General features: G+C 38.7%; 1 protein-coding gene across 2 annotated transcripts; it reads right to left on the minus strand.

The window, feature by feature from the left end:
- Positions 1 to 1,642: 1,642 nt before the first annotated feature.
- On the minus strand, positions 1,643 to 20,172 carry LOC121877834 (synergin gamma-like). Of its 2 annotated transcripts, none has more exons than XM_042383722.1 (14): positions 20,055 to 20,172; positions 16,434 to 16,635; positions 15,477 to 15,734; positions 14,886 to 14,972; positions 14,184 to 14,294; positions 12,296 to 12,826; positions 10,641 to 11,819; positions 9,083 to 9,216; positions 8,781 to 8,879; positions 6,580 to 6,668; positions 5,949 to 6,067; positions 2,853 to 3,009; positions 2,474 to 2,619; positions 1,643 to 2,095 (listed from the first exon to the last, which is right to left on the minus strand). In XM_042383722.1, the coding sequence occupies exons 1-14, from the start codon at positions 20,084 to 20,086 to the stop codon at positions 1,916 to 1,918; spliced, it is 3,324 nt and encodes a 1,107-aa protein (XP_042239656.1). In that variant the 5' UTR covers positions 20,087 to 20,172; the 3' UTR covers positions 1,643 to 1,915. The 2 variants fall into 2 exon arrangements, with proteins under 2 accessions (XP_042239656.1, XP_042239655.1); XM_042383721.1 differs by having other exon boundaries at positions 15,477 to 15,737; positions 20,055 to 20,171.
- Positions 20,173 to 20,194: the final 22 nt, after the last annotated feature.

Raw genomic sequence — 20,194 nt, forward strand, 5'->3', positions numbered from 1 at the left:
GAACAAACTTAGCCATTGTTAGTGTGCAAGAAGACAGAGCGAAGACACTGTTATGAATTGTAACTAAAAATATATATAACAGAGCAAATGATAATGGTACTTAAAGAAGGAAGCATGATACTTCACCTCAGTTACACCAATAGTTAGCTACTGTAATGGCCCCCACATGTTATAGTTCAATGCCATGCTATATTCTAGGTTGGGTTAAACTTCTCAGATATTTCAATTAATTTCCATATTCAGAGACAATTTTGCATATTAATCTACAAACTGTACTGCATAAATAAGTCCCCTACTTCACAAGTCTTGGTTATAAATCGATTTAATGCCAAAACAAAACTGACAGTCCAACAACTTTCATCCACTACGTACAAAATTCATAAGACCAACTCACATTAACTGAAGGATAATAGGAACATCTCTGTCACAAGTTGCTTCCTGTTCTCAAAACAACTGAATGTCTGCATAAACTTCTCTTAGGAGGACACCACTTAATGTTTCCAAGGAACTGGGAGCTAATAATCCCCAACAATACCTGAAACATAAGCTGAAGATTTATATTTAGTACTGCACCTTCAGTATTATTCAAATTAATAGTTCCTAGCACCTAAATCACTTGAAATATAACATATGTGAAATTTATCAAAATACTGTACAGGTGCTCCTCTACTTAAGAACTTTCAACTTACAAACTTTCAGAGATACAAACATCATCATTGAGGGGGTTACCTGCCAGAGCAGGTGTTTAATGTGGATGAGACTGGACTATTTTAAAGAAAATTTCAGATAGGACAAACATTACCTAAGAGGAGAAGAGTGAGCCAGGTTTAAGGCTGTATTAAAGGGTATAGCTGTACTAAATATCCATAATCTTTTTATTCTGCTACAATATGTTTGTTATCTACAAGAGCAAAGTTAGACTTGCAAACAATTGGACTTAAGAACAAGCCTCAGGAACGCAACTCGTTCGTAAGTAGAGGAGCACCTATACAGGAACATAACTCTTGAGTATTTACCATCATCATTATACAGTACATACTCCACTTGATGATCTCACACACAGGGTGAAGGTAACTAAAGAAAGAACTATTGGTGAAAGACAGACCAAACTCATTACCCTCCTCGGACCATCTGGCCTTGATGCTGGACCTTAACTATTCATTTCATTAACCAAGGTTTCTCTATTCATAATATTCACTTTGTGAAACTATGGAATTAATAAATGCAAATTTCAGAATAATTACTGTACCTTCATGGGATTAAAAAGCACATATTTCATGGTATGTATATGTATATATATATATATATATATATATATATATATATATATATATATATATATATATATATATATATATATATATATATATATATATATATATATATATATATATATATATATATACTGTATATATATATATATATGAACAGGCTTTGTGTGAAATATCACATAGTCTAGAACTGCTTTTAGTGCTCTTGTGGCATGGTCGGTAGCATTCCCTGGTCCCATGCATTAGGTCGAGGGTTCGAGTCCTGGCTCAGGTCGGTAGCATTCCCTGGTCCCATGCATTAGGTCGAGGGTTCGAGTCCTGGCTGGTGAGGTAATATGGACTAAAAATATATATATATATATATATATATATATATATATATATATATATATATATATATATATATATATATATATATATATATATATATATATATATATATATATATATATATATATATATATATATACTAGTACTGTATAGAATATTCCATCATAACCTAAGCACATTAAAGCCACCCAACACTTCTGAAAAATGAGGTCTATTTCCTGAGAAGAGTACAGTCAAAGTAACTTCTTCTGTATTCCTTAGGTGTTCCAAATAAATCTTATATGTTGTAACGGGTCTACTATGATCTGCTATAATCAAAGTAAAGTGACAGGCGTTAAGGAAGGCAAGAGAAGATCTACACAGTTAAGCCAGAGGTTAGCACACGGAGGATGGTACGAGTGTCCACCGTAAGTCAGTTTGTTTCCTCCTCCCGAGAGACAGACTCCACACACTTCATTATCACCCATCTGGTTGTCTCCCTCCAGTGTTGCAGCCTGCAGAGTAGAGAGAGAAGCATGGTTTAAATAAAACAGAGGCACTACCTGCTTACCCTGCGACCCCATCACCTAATCACATCCACGTGGACCCCTGAGTCAATGTCCCAGGCACAGAAAGAAGCAAAAATGGCAACTGTTTATAAAAAAAAAAGGGAGACAAAGGTGTACTGTATATTGGAACAGTAGAGGTACATCCCTTCTAACGGTCGCCAGCATGATACAGTACTTCTAAATAGTCACCATATTTTTCCTGCACACTTACTCAACATTTAAATTATGAGCTTCTGTCAGTATCACACATGCTTTCCTCAAGGCCAGGCTATAATCTACACTAGGTCTTTTTCAGTAAAGTTATCCCTTGGCCATAACACCTACCTTAACCACGCTGTCGTCTGAGGCAGCTGATATCTCGCCCCACAGAGATTTGGCTCGAGTTAATAGGTCGTCTACTTTTGAACTGGTCGTAACTTGCTGACTAGATGATGATATACGTTTACATACGAACCACACTTCCTGTAAATCTAAAACCAAACATTTTAATTACTGTATAAATTAAATAAATCCAAAATTGTGAAGAGTTTATTGCAGACATACATATATATACTATACACATCAGTTCTACAAAGGTTTCTGCTCTACATAAATGAAAATCTCTCACACAAATATATACTTTACGTCCTATATATTTTTTTCTGCTATGTAGTAACCCTAAAACCTACTACAGTATTACCAAGGATTAAACTGTAACACTCACTGGCTAAATAATCTTGCATCTGACTGGTGACAAGAACCTGAGTCTTGAGCTTCGTCTGAGTGAGTTTAGATAGAGTGTCACGAGCCTCTTCCAGTAGCCCCACGCTGCACTCCAGACACCTCTGCCACGACCCAGTGTGAGCTTCATCATGAGTGTTCTGTAATAAGATGAGTGAGATGTAATAAGATAAATGAGTGGGTTGTATTTTTAATTCAACAGTTGATACTTAATCCTAACCAATATCTCTAGCTCTTCCCATTCTTACTTTGTAATGACCACAGTCATACATGTCAGTTAAGGTAAAATTAGACGATTCATATTACGCTCAATAGCCCACAAAACATGTAGCTATGCTTTCTTATTGAAGTTCCCCATCTGAAGAGTCCATTTTCTCAGAGCTTCAGGATGCCTGAGTCTGCCGTTTTCTCTCAATCTTGAATGTACCCGAGACTTCATTATTCCTTAGTAATGACAGAATTTGAAATTGCAACTGTGGTTGCAATTGGTGAGGCAACCTAGATAAGTCTGTTTACAGTTGGAACATTCAAGATCCATTGTGAGTGGTGTTGAAAGCTTCAACTGTCCTTATTGTTAGTAAAACTTGTCAAGTAAGTGAGTGTTGAGTTTGCCAGCTAGAGTGGCGTATTTTATGTCGTTTCATGGGAGTATCCTGAATTTCCGATCGCAACTGAAGTTATATTATTTTGTTGCCCAAACATCAGAGAATCTGATGTTTATAGTTTAGTTAGTGTCAGTTGTCTATTTAAGAAAGTCATTAATCTCCTGAACGTTTCCTGTCAAACTCAAAATTCTCCAAAACTTAACGGTTGTTTCGGCCTGGGCTGTGGTCAGGCAAGTAACTCCATTTCACCTCTTTCCTGACAAACTCAATCTCTGATTAGATCATAAATATAGATGTAGAAAATTAGCCTGATCTGTGACACTGACGGTCACAGCTAGGTGTCCAGCGACTACTTTGAATAGAAGGTCTATTGTTAGTAAAATTAGTCTTTCTCATAGGGATATGCCCTCAGGCCCGTATATATGCCGACGCGCGAGGAAAAATCACTCCCTCTGTGATTTCTCCTCCACGTCTCCAGGTATGTTAACCAGTGTTCCACGCCGCAATGTTAATTCAGTTTAACTTAGTCGATTTTTTGTGAATATCAGTGTTCATATTTTAACATAGTAACTTCTGTGCCAATAAAGTCGAGTAACGTAGAGATTTAGATATCGTCTGGACCGTTGCCAAACGTATGTTTTGTATAGTGAAGTTAAATATTCACTCCCTCTGTGATTTCTCCTCCACGTCTCCAGACGCTGTTGCGTGTGTTGGCAACACGACTGAGGTTCAGGAGCCGCCTATGGGCACGATGGCTCTCGAAGGATGTCTTTAAGGTGGCGAGATTAGAATCCCAGGGCAGACGCCACGGCCCACCGCCACGAGTCAACCCTTCCCGGGCCAGGCGCTCCGAGCTAGCGGGCGAGCCTGTAAACAACTTTGGCCCACTGACTCCGTCTTGAGTGTGGTCCATCTACTGTTCTTGGCTATATGTATGGAGCCTTATTAATATCCATGCTTGGGGATGACTAGCAGAAATATAGTCATCCCAGGTTTAGTATTGAATCCATGAATGTTGGTGGTACCCGGGTTATTGTTATTCTCGGAGTTGAGTCCACACCAAACCACTGAATACTCGTTAAAGTGTCACCTTAGCCATCCGAAATAACGTGTTGTTATAAAGACTATTTTAATTCGGGATAATATCAAGTGTGTCATATTATTCACTTGCGGTGACAATGAAATAATATAATGATTGTTAAATGTTGTAACCTAGAATTGAAGATGTAATTTTTTTACTTAAAAGAACGACCTGAGGGTCCAGTGTTATCTGACCGTGTGTAGTAACTCCTGAATCTTACGGGTCAGAGAAATAATACAACAGTTGTGTAATGAAGTAATGAATCTTGAAATAGTTAAATGATATACCAAGTACTTGGAGTTGTTTAATGAGGTAATAAGTACCTGAAGTGTTTGATGAATTAATGAGTAATTGCGGTGCTGTTTTATCAATGGTACAGTAAGACCTGAAAGGTCCAGTTTTGTCTGGGTGAATTTAAGTCACATCTTATCCACTCACTGTGTTAATAAATGTTGAATTAGTAATCTACGAATATCACCACTCTACTCCTTCTAAACATTGGTTCCCAGAAAATAATACTTACTCACGTGCCTATACATCTACCACACTACCCAAAAACTTTCCATGAGTTATGTTATATACTAAAAAGCTGGGTGGTGGCAGCTACCCTTAGTAAGTATAATAAGTGTTGTACTAAGAATAACATGGTTCCCCAGACTAACCCATGTATGAGAATATAAGTAAAACAGAGTAAATACTTCAGAAAGGTAAGGACATATAAATTTAGAAAATATAATATACAGTATATGAAAAGAAATGAAAGACTTGGAAAGTATAAGAAAAGACAGCTGAGACATGTACCTATGTAAATTGTGGAACTAAAAAGACAGCCTGGAAATTATTAAATAACTACACCATGAAAGTTTAATCTAAAAAACATACCGGTACATAACTAAGGAAAGAATTACTTATATAAGAATATAAGCAAGAGTATAAAATACATTTATAAATAAAGAATAATAACAGAAAAGAGTATCTGGAGAGTAAATTATAAAGAGAAAGAATCAGCCCGTTACAAAATCAGTTATTGTCCACTTCACAGGGTGTTAATAAGCCTCCCAAATTAACACCCTGTACAGTACTGATGTTAGACTATGACACAGGATAATCAACACAACATTTTCTTTCACAACGTTCCTAATAAAGAGGCCACAACAAACTGACTCTGGTAAATAAAACAACTTAGATACTGTATCAATTAGATTCCTATGATAAACACTAAAACTAACGGTACACTATGGACTTTCTCAAGATAAAAAGTCAAAATGGCAACTGAGCTGAGTAGTGATGGTAAGTAATTAAGTCATGTATAGATTATGAAGGAATACAGTCACTCAACGATCCAGAGGTGCACATAACAACCATTGGGGTGTGTGTGTGTGCTGTGTCATACCTTGCTAGCCTCCTCCCTGATGATGCTATACTTGTCCACCAGACCGCTGTTGAATGAGTCCATCACAGAACTTGAGCCAACTGGTTGTGTCGCGCCTCCGACGCCACTTGTTGTCGTGCCTGTTGTATGGTCGTAGATCATTTGTTTATCAAGACTTGGAATAAATGGTCTTATGTTACAGTGGTGCTCTTGACTGTTTTAGAGAGAAAAAATCTTAACAGCTAGGAGGGAGGGAGGAGGATGAGAGTAGGAGGGAGGGAGGAGGATGACAGTAGGAGGGAGGGAGGGAGGAGGATGACAGTAGGGAATAGTATGAGAGAAAATGGAGCCAAGATAAAGAGGTTTAAATATCGGGTAAATTTAAATAAGGACTCAAGATTTATCATGGACACTGAAAAAAACATCTGTCTTAGAGAGAGTAAGACAGAGCGAAATAAGTACAGTACAGGACAAGTGTTCTGTCTATGACAGTCATAGACAGAACACTTGTCCTGTACTTGTGTAGGTGAAGCCTTAACAACATTAATAACCTCTTAATATGTTATTTGGCCAATATCAAATGATTTTATTCAGCTCAAAGGGGAGCCCATACATAAGGGGATAAGAACAATATAAAGTACTCAACACTTACCACCACCATTTCCAGGGCTTTCCCCAAACACAGACGAGGAATCTAAGGAGAGGGTACGCAAGTGGTCCTCAACACCTCCGATATCACTTCTGAGAATATAAAAGAAGAAAATCATCAAATGTTTGTTCTTGTTTTCCGTTGCTGCCACAAATAATGAAGGAAGGTACTATTGTGCACCAAAGTCGTGTCCACTACCCATCCACAGTGAGGGTTCGAAATGCCTTGAGTCTGAAGTTTCGAAACAGCTCGGGGAAATGGTATGGTCGGCCAACAGATGTCGCCCACTGTAGTGTGTGTGTGTGTGGGGGAATAGAGGAGGTGGGGGATAATCTAGTAACAGGCTGTGTGTAGGTGGAGCATAACATCGTGAATTCCGCAATCACTGATGACAATACCAGCAAACAATGGACACGACGCACCAACGCACCGCCACTTCTTGAGCACCTGATAGTTATAATACACAGTACCCAAAATCAAACAGGTACTGTATGTTTATTGCAACAATATTTTCCATGAATATAGTCTTAATAATTCCTTTACAAATTTCAGTTGTTACAAAACTTGAATTTGTTTAATAGTTTTAATTGTACACCATTATTGAGAGAAGATAAACTAAAAGGAAAACTTCTTTTGCACTGTATTGTGTGAGAATTCAAAAATTAATACTTACCAATGGGATTTCTCTCTAATGCACCACCAGTAACTGGGGTAAAAACAGCATATGTAGTACAAAAATAACAAAAAATGAGCTTGTTCCATGATGTATACAAACAAAATATTTAGTTCTTTTCTCATGTAATATTCTCTCATTTGGTTTTGTTTTATTCTTAGATTTAATTGCATCAGCTGGTTTTTTCAGGAAGACTAAACTCTTCTGTTTGTGTTGCTGGAAGGCCTCTGCTCTTCCTTGATTTTTGACCCATTTTCTCACACTCTGTTTTCTTTGATTCAAACTGTTTCTTTAACAAAAATTTCCTCTTATTTTGTCCTGCTGCAACCTCTTTGGTCAATGAAATACTAAAGAATCAAAGAATAGAATGTAAAATAAGCAATACTCAGCCAATGAGAAATAGAGTACAGTGATCCCTCGGTTAACGAACACCTCGGTTAACGAAATTTCAGTTAACGAATTAACTTCCATAAGAATATTCAATTCGGTTAATGAAAAAAATTCGGTTAACGAATTCCTTACAAATTTTTCCTAACATGCTTTCGCCTGCTCACCAGCTGTAGTATTAGTCCGCCAATACAGAAATCGGTTTTAGGGCTTAAATTCGTTACCATTTGAGTAAATATCAAAGAAGGTTGTACTATTCAATAATTTTCCAAGTCTAATATTAAAGTTTTTAGTCATTTTAACAATTATTTAACATAATTGAAGTACAGGAAACTAGTTTTTAGCGCGCCAAACAGCCACTTGACTCACCCAGAATGGCGTCAGTTTGTGTCCCTGCTCAGTGGAGGAAGCATCTTGCTTGAGACTCTCTTGAACATAAACTACTTTTACGTTTTTACAGTACAATTATTGGTCATTCTGAAGTTTATTTTACATATTGACAATATATAATGCAGTGCAGTGTTGATTTAAAGAAAATAATCTTGAATTACACCTAGTGAACTAAAATTTTATGGGTGAAATGGCGACATGAAGCATGGGGTGACTTCTCTTCCACCCCAATGCCTTCTCTTCTCCCTTCTCCACCCCCATTCTAATTCCCATCATCATCAACTAGGAGCCTTCTACATGCACACCTCAAAGTAAGTGTACTTTACTGCATTTATTTTTAGTTTGTATGTAATTTTCGGTGAGCTGGAACCAATTACCCAAAATCCCATTGAAACAATGGTTTCAGTTACGAAATTTTCGGTTAACGAACGACCTTCTGGAACGAATTGTGTTCGTTAACCGAGGGACCACTGTATATGATGTAATGCATGAACATATAGAGTGACCCCACTATATTGCACTCAGTCTACTGGCTCGTCTTCCTTGCGTGGCAGACCCATCGACCCTAGAGGTTAATTATTGTTATTTATTGTCAAACGTTTTTCTCGTCATGGTCATACCCCCCCATTTTTCTCAACGGATCTAAAACGAAAGAAAAAAAAACGGAAAAAACGGAGAAATCACATCCGACTGCATACCTCATAGTGTCATCATCAACCAGTGACTGAAGAAACAAAACACACATATTTCTTACCTGGGTTGCATGAAGAGGTCCGGGGACTGATTGGACCCTGATCCCCGGGTTTCAGAAGGCTGTAGTCCGACGGTCATCTCCAGACCCGGCAGCTCGAGACTGATAGAAACATAAAGTATTACCAGTTACAGTGTCATGACTTATCAATGTAGTACAGTATGTGATATGTTGTTCTAATGTAATACTGAATTTCTCTCAAGGACAACTTCTGACATGAGACAAAATTAATGTGACTTGGCTTCCATACCTGAGTTACAGCAAGTTAATGTAATCTTATTAATACTCAATAGACTCCTCCTCACCTTGCTACAGATTGAGTCTCTCCTAAATTCTCAGAGAGGCTCGGGAACGGCCGGTTCGACCTGGGTTCGACGATGCCGGTGTCTGGACCCATGAAATCCCCAAAGTCTTCATCTTCCTCGTCACTAATTCCAAGCTATAAAGTAACGATGACCTCGTTACAACTGTAGACGATTAACCCTAACCTAACCAAACCTCGTTAAAACTTTAAGTGATTAACTCTACCTAAACTAAGCTAACCCTCTTCACTATGGGGATGCCACTTTTAATATTTTATTTGGTTAATGCTCGATGATGTTATTCAACACGGAGGGGAGTGAACCCCATACACAGAGTATTAAAAGGTTACAGTGACCAAACTTCTCTGGCAAATAAAATATCTGGAATTTTTTGCTAATGTGTAAAATCTCTCAAAAATATATATAGGAGGCCCCCCAAATTCGCGGGGGTTAGGTTCTCAAAAGGGGCCGTGAATCGCCAAATCCGTGAATAACATTTGCGGAAGGGGGTACATTTTTACTTGTGTACAAAGAAATGTATACCGGTATTCCCTTTATGTGTTTGCCCTTAGGACAATAATTACTTTTACCTGTATTGTATAGACACACACACACACAAAACACATACAAATAAATAATAATTGGAAAATCATCTCACAAATAATCAGAAACAAATTTATTAAAAATGTGAGTCTCCCCTCAAGTCAGTGCTCTATTACAGTACTTTATTAATAGAGCACTGACTGATTTGCACGCACACACACACACACACACACACACACACACACACACACACACACATTTACAATACAGGTAAAAGAAATTACTGTCTCTAGAATGAGTGGCTCCCTGTCCCATCTGCAAAAATGACGTCTACGTTAAAACTAACCACAGACATTCTTGGGTACATCCAGGGTGTCATCCGTGAATAACCGAGAATTCACGCGGAGTAAAAATCCGCGAACTTGGGGGCCCCCTGTACTATCCACATTCCCTCACAGATTTTTTTTTGGTGACCGTGAATTCTTGCATTACAACAACAACATTATCCTCACTCGTTGATGTGTGAGGCAGTGTGTATACATTATTCCGAGACACCCTGTAGCTATCCCTCATGCCACACACAGTAAACATTGTAATGAATATATAAACTACCGGTATATCTGTGGAAGCAGTTGGGAAGTTAAAACATAAAAATGCCCACTACTTGGTATCATTAACTTCATAAGAATATTTTATTTATTACTAACTTCCATGATATATTACTGATTAATTGGTGCTAAGTATTTACTATATTAATTACATTACACCTGAGAATTTTAAATCACCTTTATATATGTTTTATGAAAAATATAATTACCTTATCATTTCAACTCATTACCTGTACTTTTCACTTCCCATATAAAAGACCTTATTACCAACCAACACCTGACCTATTACTACAGCAAATAATATCCCTCATAAATATAACAAACATTCAGTAAAATGTTTCCCTCACTTCATTTAAAACTTTTGGGGATGAGAGAGTTGTTAAGGGTAAGAATAAAGTGATAACACTCACACTCAGTTGTGGTACAGGCAGGACACCAGCGGCTGATGACAGTGAGGTGTTGCTGGGTGCTTCCTCAAACTCCCCAAATGGATCACTCCAATCACTCACTTCTTTCTTCTTCTGTTCTATTTCTGCTCGTTTCATGGCTTCGTGAATGTCGGCATAATTACTCATCGACTGGGTGGAAGTTGCTGAAGTAAATGCACCACCAAAGTCTGCCTCAAAATAATTATCAACACTAGTTTCTGGCACCATCTCTGGTGGAGTGCTGTAAACCTCAAAACTAACAGGTGAGTTGTTATTTGTCCCTGGTCCTGCACTAGTCACACTTGGTAGCATAGGTGGCAAGCTGGAGAGAGTGTTTGTTAAACTCACTGGCTCACTGCTACAGAAATCTCCGAAGCTTTCGTCGGAGGGTTCTGCAGTACTCTCAGAGCAGTGAGACTGGGACTGTGAAAAGTTGGGATCTGATGTTCCTTCTGATGGAGCCTCTAGCTCCCTGAACACTGCATACTTGTCTCCTGATCCACCAGACTTTTCAGGTTGCAGCAGTACTGGTGCAGCTTGAGAGGGCTCTGCAGCAGCTACTGGAGCAACATGTTGGCTGCCGTGTGCCAAAGGGAAACCGGGTTGGACTGCGTGGGTCATCCGTGTGGATGAAGCGGCCCCACTGGTAGCGGTTGCACTCTGAAAGTCGTCAAACTCATCATCACAGGTATGATCAAAACTAGTGCTGGGTGAAAGTTCAGGAGAAAAACCTACTTTAGGAAGGTTCATTCTCTTTATCTTGTCCACACTAGGTATCATGGGTTTCTGACTGAGTTGTGAGGTTCCTCCTGGTCCAGGGGGCAAGATAGTGGGTGGAGGGAGCTGTCCTGTAGCACCTGGCAACTGTTGACTCATGACAGAAGCAGACTGGAACATGTTCATGGTTCCACCTTGATTAGGTCCACTGACAAAATCATCAAACTCATCATCATCATTACTTTTTGATGGAGGTTGATGCCCTCCTTCTGATGACATCGCTGCCACTCCACTTTCTTGACTATTTTCTGACTGTTGCTGTTGTTGTTGTCTTTGCTGGATGTAATCTTGGACAAGAGGAAGGAGAGCTGGATGGTCAATAATGGGTAAAATGGGTTCCTTCACTGTACTTAGTATGTCTCTGTTTGAGATGGCTTGACCATTCTGAAAATTAATAGAAAATAGCAATTAGTTAATATACTACAGGGTATATCCTTGAAAATACCAGTGAGACAGATAGTGCTTCCTATAAAATGGAAAGCACATAAATTACGATCTTGAACTCTACACCAAGGAATTAAATAAAAGAAGCCAGTGTAACTATGTTCTTGAGCAGATGTAATCAATGATACAGTGCCTGTTTTTGTGCTGCACTCTTTTTACTGATGCAAATTTGCCCTCCATCACATCCCTCACAGGCACCACCAGGGGCAGAAAAGTTCTTTCTGTACCTTCTGGACACCAACTAAAACTACCATCCTGTCTGCCTTTTAATTCTCATTTCTGTACATCAAACTTGCTTACAAACAAGAACCAGAGAAAGAGACTTCCTAACATTCATCAACATCTTCCTTTCCTTCCATACATATTATGCATAACCTTAGTTATTACTTTTTGTCCATATAAAACATCTTACTTACCTGTACAAGTGCAACAAGTGCTAAAAGTGCTGTAAATTCCTGAGTCAGCAGCTGTCCGGGCTGAGTCTGGTTGACCATCTCCCACAACACACCCAAGAAGGGAGCAGGGAGACCAGTCTTCATCAGCAGCATATAAGCCCGGCTCGTGTCAACCCATCCATCTTTGCCTTCCACCAGCGACCCGGCTTGTTGGTACACCGCCGGCACGCAGGACTTGTCGCTCAACCAGCCAGGGAGCGGCAGCGCTTTACCCTCGCCGCGGTGCTTACCGACTGCCATGTTACCCCCACTTTCCACGAGAGGAACCGCACTGCCGTTATTTCCAATACCGACGATGCCTCTTGCTGAACTTCCCGGGGGACCAACGGGTAACACTGGAGGACCACCTGTACAACCATCCAGTTTCCCCAGTGACATCTGAGCACCAGGATCCATGACCACTCCAGGTAGTGTTATCTCAGAGGAGTCATCTAGTGGCTGAGTGGCTGTCTGTCCCACTAGTCCAGCTACAGGTGGGATGGCTCCTCTCTCCTATAAAAAACAACAACAAAATATTACTTGGCTGTACAGTACTATCAAAAATGTCGACTGAAAAATAACAATAACGATCAAATTTTCAGTTACCGATATTTACTTTCACAAAGTCATAAGGTAGTAGACAAGAGAAACCTTACCAGCCTCATCTATTTTAGCCTGTGATGAAAATTCCTGTTCAGTTCACCCACGGGAAACTGTTCACATGTTAGAGGTTGCCTGAATTTACTTTTTCACACCTTTAAACAAAGTTATAAATATTTGCCATTAAATGTTTTTGTACGTATAGTTTTCTTAATGTTAAAATGACGAGTCATCTTCTTACGTAACATTCACGGGAATTACAACAGACTTAATGGAGACTTTCCTCATGGTGACATTAAGCACTATCAACCTAACCTGAACTCTCTCTCACTCTCACACTTCTTACAGCTGTTATTTCCCACAGTTACTTGTTCCTTATCTATCCTCTACTGTCCCCATATACACTAAGCATTTACTGTCAACCAAATCTTTTATCCATTTATCCATCTCTTTCATCACCCACAAACTATTTCCAAGTAAATGTAGTGGTGGAAAATGTATACAAAAAAGAAGTTAAATGATATAAAGAAAAATCTTCAACACTCATTAATTGATCACTAACTTAGAATGAATGAATCTGGTATGTGACTCCTGGTTGATGTTCTGGAGACAACACACACATATTTTGATACAAGTTTGTTGAACGTCCAATGTAACGACCACGGTCTTACACGTCAGTTAGCGCCAAAATCAAATGATTCATACTACGCTCAATAGCCCACAAAACATGTAACTCTGCTTTCGTTTGAGTCCTCCATCTCAGGAGTCCGTTTTCTCATCACTTCAAGACACCTCAGTCCTCCGTTATCCCATTTTCTCTGACTTATTGAAACCAACCTCTCTATAAAATGAATTTGAATGTGAGAGAGAACACCCTTGTTTTGAGTCAACTTAGATATGTCTGCTTACAGTTGGAACATTCAAGATCCATTGTGAGTGGTGTAGAACGCTTCAACTGTCCTTATTGTTAGTAAAACGTGTCAAGTAAGTGAATGTCGAGTATGCCAGCTAGAGTGGCGTATTTTATGTCGTCCGTGGGGATATCCATGAGTTTCTGATCGCTACTGAAGTTATATCATTTTGTCACCCCGACATCAGAGAATCTGATGTTTATAATGAGAGTCTGTGGAGAAATGTGAACCAATTTAAGAGAAATCAATTAACAAAAGGTCTTCCAAAACCTTTCCATAAATTAAGGAGTGTCTAGACTACAGCCACTCAGTTTGTCATTACTGTCAACGCATCAGAAATAAAGTATTGAATATCTCACCTGGGTCACACCAAACAAAGTGTTCATATTGTTCAGCTTGGACCAATCAACAGGTGTACCTTGCTTGATTTGACTTGGCCCTTGATTCACTACACCTTCACCTGTTGGTACCTGTAAGAGGAAACACATCATGGGATTATTTAGTTGAATATGTCACTACTTTCTGGTACGTGGTGGTGGTGATGGCAGTGGTGGTGGTGGTGGGCAGACATTTCATCACTGGACAATTCATTACCAGTCTATTGAATACCTCGTTATATTTATTAAATTTAGATCACATTTCCTTTTATTTTGGAGGTGATGAAGCCATGAATAAGTTAGGTTAGGTTTATATTGATCCAGTGACGAATTGCCCGATAACCAAATGTCCTAAAACCATTGGTGATACTACTGTATTTCCTGGCACCTGTACGGTGTATGTGGTGGTGATGGCCTTCTTAAATTTCATATATACTCATTACGCACAATAAAGATATAGATTTGTAAGATAAAATGTGGAACCTGGAGGAGGAGAAATGCTCAGAGGTGTGGAGGAATGCCAGCACCATACAAGGGAGGGTGAGTGTACTGTGGCATCACCTTCCAAAAACCATATTTCATTCTTTCACTCATTAAGTACATCTTTCTAACCCTTTTATTTACAGTTTCAAAATAATAATAATAATAGTAACAGAAGAGAGACAATCATACACACTATTTTACCTTCTTGGGTTGTGGTGGTGACCTCATCCTCAGTGTCTCTTTCGTGCCGAGTATATTCTCAATCATGGAGTCAGCGCTCACCCCTGCCTAAAATGTCAAGAAAATAAAGGTATCGTGTGAGAGCTACTCCGTGTGACTTTCAAATTACATAATAACTAAGTATTTTTCTCTCTAGCAAGTCACCAACACCTTCTCAGCTACTGTACATGACCAACGAGATGCTAGAAGTAAGTGTGGACATAATTCATCACTCTGCATTATCATCAAGGTTCTTTAAGGACTTTACAGGAGGAGTAATATAAGGTATGGATGGGAGTGCACATGTAAAATTAACCCCTTCTCTACGGGGACGTATGTAACTGGTAACACTTAGACGTGTAAAACTGCAAATAACTGTACAGTATATATGAGATTTTTTTGTTTTATCTAAATCCAAAGTTTTGGTTCCCTCCACTATATTTACAATGATAACTGTGACCCAGAGCCTACACAAGGTTGGGACCACTGCTGTACAATATCAGCAGAGATTCAGAAGAAGTCATTGTTTATGTTCATAACTTACACCTTAACTACCTACAGTACAGTACTTACCTTTTTAGAACTACTGAATGCCTTAAGCCTCATCTTCTGCTCATCAAACTGCCTCTGCTTTATCAACTGCTCGTACAGTTTCTTCTGCTCCACCGCCGCCTTCTTGTGAACCTCAACCCACTGCTGCTGTAGGTGCTGCTGCTGCTGTTGTAGGTGATGCTGGTACTGTTGCTGTGAGTTGAAATGCTGTTGCTGAAGCTGATTGTGTTGCTGTTGACTCAAGGGTTGAACACCTACAGGAGCACTTGAAATACCCATCTGCTGTGAGAAAGAGAAAAAACCATTTACTACGAACATAATTTTGTCATCTTAATATTTCTCATCTCTGATAAATATTGTAGTATATTTATGTAACTATTATATTAAGGGTAAATACAACTAGATATTCTTGATCCACATCACAGCAATGACCAGGACGAAATTTTTGCAGTGAATCAGATGCATAAAGAGACAGTGATGATCAAAGTATTGGAAAAAACGTGTGTGTGTGTGCAAGGATTAAGCAGAGGAATGAATGACTGAGAGTCGAAGCTGGAGAGATACTGTACTGAACCGAGAAGGTCAAGGAAGGGAACACGTGAATGATTGAAGATGAGAACATTATAATATTTGCACTGCTAATAAAGAGTGAACACAATGGACGATAGAGAGAGGCCGGTAGGCATATTATAGGTTTTTTTTTGTTATATCTTTCAAAATGTATATATCTCTTCTTCATATTATATCTATTAATTATTTCTTTCATGTACTAGAAAAAATACGTGGTATTTTTTTCTATTCAAGAGCCCAATATGATTACTGTACTAAATTATTGGATTTACAATAAACAGGAACCTAAAATTTAATAGGAATAAAGTCTGGTCATTGTGAAGAACATATAAATAATAATCATTTAAGGTTCTTGAATAAAAAAGAAGCCTACAGTATTTCAAAACATCTGAGGTACAATACTCATACCTTGGCTGCCATAAACTGCTGTTGGTGCCAGTTTGTTATGTGTGCACCCTGAGGCATCACTTGCTGACCTCCAACCTGTGCCGGTGCCATCATTATGCCACCTGGTTGCTGTGGCACTACACCAAATCCCAAGGGGGGCATGTTCATCCCTGGCACCCACGCCCCTCCCTGACCCATGCCATTAGTAGGCATGTGACCCGGTCTGTGGTGAATATTGTAATTATATATTAAGTAAACATCCAATAAAAACAACATACAGTAAACAAGTATTACCTTATAAATACAAAACTCATTATTATATTCTACAAGACACTGTATCACTCCTAATCCACTGTGTACAGACTTCCCTATGAAATGAATAAAATTGTCTGGTGTTAGCCAAATCAAATATTAAAAGTGGCGTCCCCGTAGTGAAGGTGGAACATGGTAACATACGGTACTTTAAAAAAAAAATCTAAGCTACCGTTCAAGTAAAGTTTTGTTGAATTAGGCTCCTATATTGAGGTGCTATGAGTGATAAATTATGCTGTGGACCCATTTGATAAACTCATGTGAATGGAGCATCGTATAAGTGTAGGTTTGTTTAAGGTGTAGAAGCTGTCACCAACACAAAAACCACACCTTTCGTTAACGACCTGTATAACCACAGTGTCAAGGAATAATCCAAGAAGACCATACAACTCGCCAACTGCACTGGCTAACCATTACCCCGGAACACGATCCATAAATCAATTAACATCCAGGACTACTATTGCCGCTGGATAGACAGAGACAAATGGCATTAAGAATCTTGCTCACAGTTTCACCCTGCCCGGGGATCAAAGTCGGAACCTCTCACTTGGCTACGTAAGGTAAGGTTGGGTTTGGCTACAATTCTCGGGGAGGATGTGGACTACAGTAGTGGGTAATAGTTTACAACATCGTCCTGTTAGAAGGAACAACTTGAGGAAAACTTGTCTTAATTCACAAAAAATAAAAAAAAATAAATGAAATGGTTGGAAGAATTGAAGCTTTAATGTTTAACCCTTTTTTTTATGAACACAAACCCAGACAGACTTGCCATCTCCGAGCAGCCAACACTATCAGGTCATCATAAAGAAGATAAACCAACCAACCTAACCTAACTTAACCTAACATACCTATTCCAGAATGAACGTGCATTATATAAGGTTAGGTAGGTTGATAAAGGTGTTATTTTGTTAATAATTTGTATATAAAATTGGGTAATGTCTGAGAACAGCTCTACCACCAGAAGGAGTTGTTCAATTTCATTTATTTTTTTCCACAAATGTTCTTATCATTTTAAGGTATTTTTAAAGAGGCAACAACCTTTTATTATAATTATAAAATTCCCTTTTTTTTTTAGCTTTTCTCTATGATCATAAATCACCACTAATGGGCAGAGCATGAAGGATGAGGGAAATTGTGGGGTAAAATATGGTGAAAAACTGATCATATGAACCTAAAATGATACTTCTACTTACTTTGTACCTCAAGAAATTAATTATTTACCGTAAATACTCCTCCAAAAAATCTACCGAGTCAGTTTGTTGTCATCTGCCCTGTTTGTTGACAATCGACATGCTCAACTCGAGCGTACTCTCAAATTCACGAAAAACTTAAAGTTACACCATGAAGCTTCAACAAAGATGTTTTAATTAGGCACTGGATATCATAATAAGTACTTTCTGTTTAATATGGCAGAGAGTCCACCCTCTCCAGCTAAGAAGTTAGGTAAGGTTAGGTAGGTTTCTTTGGTTGGTTAGGTCAAGTTCTATTATGTTCTAGTAAATATTGCCTCTTTTAAAATACTTACTATTATGATAAGAACATCTGTGGAAAAAAATAACAAAAACAAACAATAGTAATTATAGTCGACTACACCGCTGCTGATTTTTCATAGAAAACGAATTTTTATAATGCTGCAACTTCACTGTGTTTTATAGTGGACACTGCCGTAGTTATGGCAAATACGTTAAAAAGTTGTTATTTAAAAGTTCAACTTAACCTAACCAAACCCCCCAAACTTATCATATCAGAACTCACTGATAAAAAATATAGTAAGGGCAAAATTATAGTTTCGGTCATCCCAATGGTTTTTGACGTTTTGAATGATTTTGATTTCACTTAACTTACCCTAACCAACATAACACAGCCACAGAACTATATCTAACTTAACCTAAATTCCTAAGATTCCCAGATGACCAAAACTAAAATAATACCATAATTAATAATATAAACATCAAAACAAATAATGCAATGGCGATGTAGTCATCAATATTAGCTCAAACAGCTCCTTCTGGTGGTAGTGGTGAAACATTCAGCTGCTTAACATTATATACCAGCTCTTCCTGAGATATGAACTGACTTTCTTCTATACAAGTCTTCAAATAAGTTAGTTTATGTGTGCAAGAACAGTAAGATAGAATACAGCAGAATACAGTCCAACTCGGCCCATTGCCAACCTGAACCATCAAATACCAACTCGGACCATCTCAGGTAACCAACCTGGACCACTTAGGTTAAAGAACACATTTTACAAAACTTATTTTTGCATGAATGATAAAAGTACAAAAGCACAAAGATAAAACGCAGCAGAAAAATACAAACATTACTGATAAACAGCCATGTCATGTGAAACAGCTGTCCTTGGTGATGTATAATGAAAGACAAAAGTCGTGTCGTGAAATTTGGTGAAAGCATATGCTGAAGGACTAAACTTTTGGTGCGCTCTGCCTTGTGGTAGGGCTCTCATAATGTTTCATGAGTTATATTTAATCTTTGGACAAAACCGCAACACGACATTTGTACATACTGTACTTGGCCCGTTGTTTTCGTAGCATTTTACCGTCGGACAAGAGCCGCACCTGGAGTGTCACTAGTTTTGCTTCATTATGGAGTAGCTTAATTAACAGATAGAAGTTAAGTTGCCTTTTTCTTGCTTTCAAGTTAAAGTGATTATGCCACCCTTCACAGTCATTATTTGTACAGACACTCCTTTTAAATACACTCCAAGCAGACAGGGTCCAGATGTCTTAATTTAACCATGAATTTTTAATGTTTTCCATTAGAGTGATAAGCAGTTCTGTCACAGGATCACGGTTACTTGTTTGAAGTGTGCAAGGTGAGTTAGTAATGTGTGGGCCCAAGTTGGTAATGTGTGGGCCCAGTTAGTAATGTGTGGGGCCCAGTTAGTAATGTGTGGGGCCCAGTTAGTAATATGTGGGCCCAGTTAGTAATGTGTGGGCCCAGTTAGTAATGTGTGGGCCCAGTTAGTAATGTGTGGGCCCAGTTAGTAATGTGTGGGGCCCAGTTAGTAATGTGTGGGGCCCAGTTAGTAATGTGTGGGCCCAGTTAGTAATGTGTGGGCCCAGTTAGTAATGTGTGGGCCCAGTTAGTAATGTGTGGGCCCAGTTAGTAATGTGTGGGGCCCAGTTAGTAATGTGTGGGGCCCAGTTACTAATGTGTGGGGCCCAGTTGGAGGTACACCAGTGAACACAATATCCAATAAACTACTACTTGGTTTATTCTTATATCTCAAGAGACTCGTTATGGCTGCCTTAGTGACTATAAACATTATTAAACTACTCCTTGGTACTCTATAGATACATTAATTCATACCTGACTGGCCTATTGTGGGCACCGTGTGACATTCTTCTCTCTGGCCCTCACCTCTGTTGTTATGGTCTGACGTCACTGGCTCCTGGCACCGATACCGACACTCTGAACCCCAACACCGACACTGAATCCCAACACCGACA

This window comes from Homarus americanus, unplaced genomic scaffold, assembly GCF_018991925.1.
Source record: "Homarus americanus isolate GMGI-L3 unplaced genomic scaffold, GMGI_Hamer_2.0 scaffold24523, whole genome shotgun sequence".
In the NCBI taxonomy this organism is placed as follows: Eukaryota; Metazoa; Arthropoda; class Malacostraca; order Decapoda; family Nephropidae; genus Homarus; species Homarus americanus.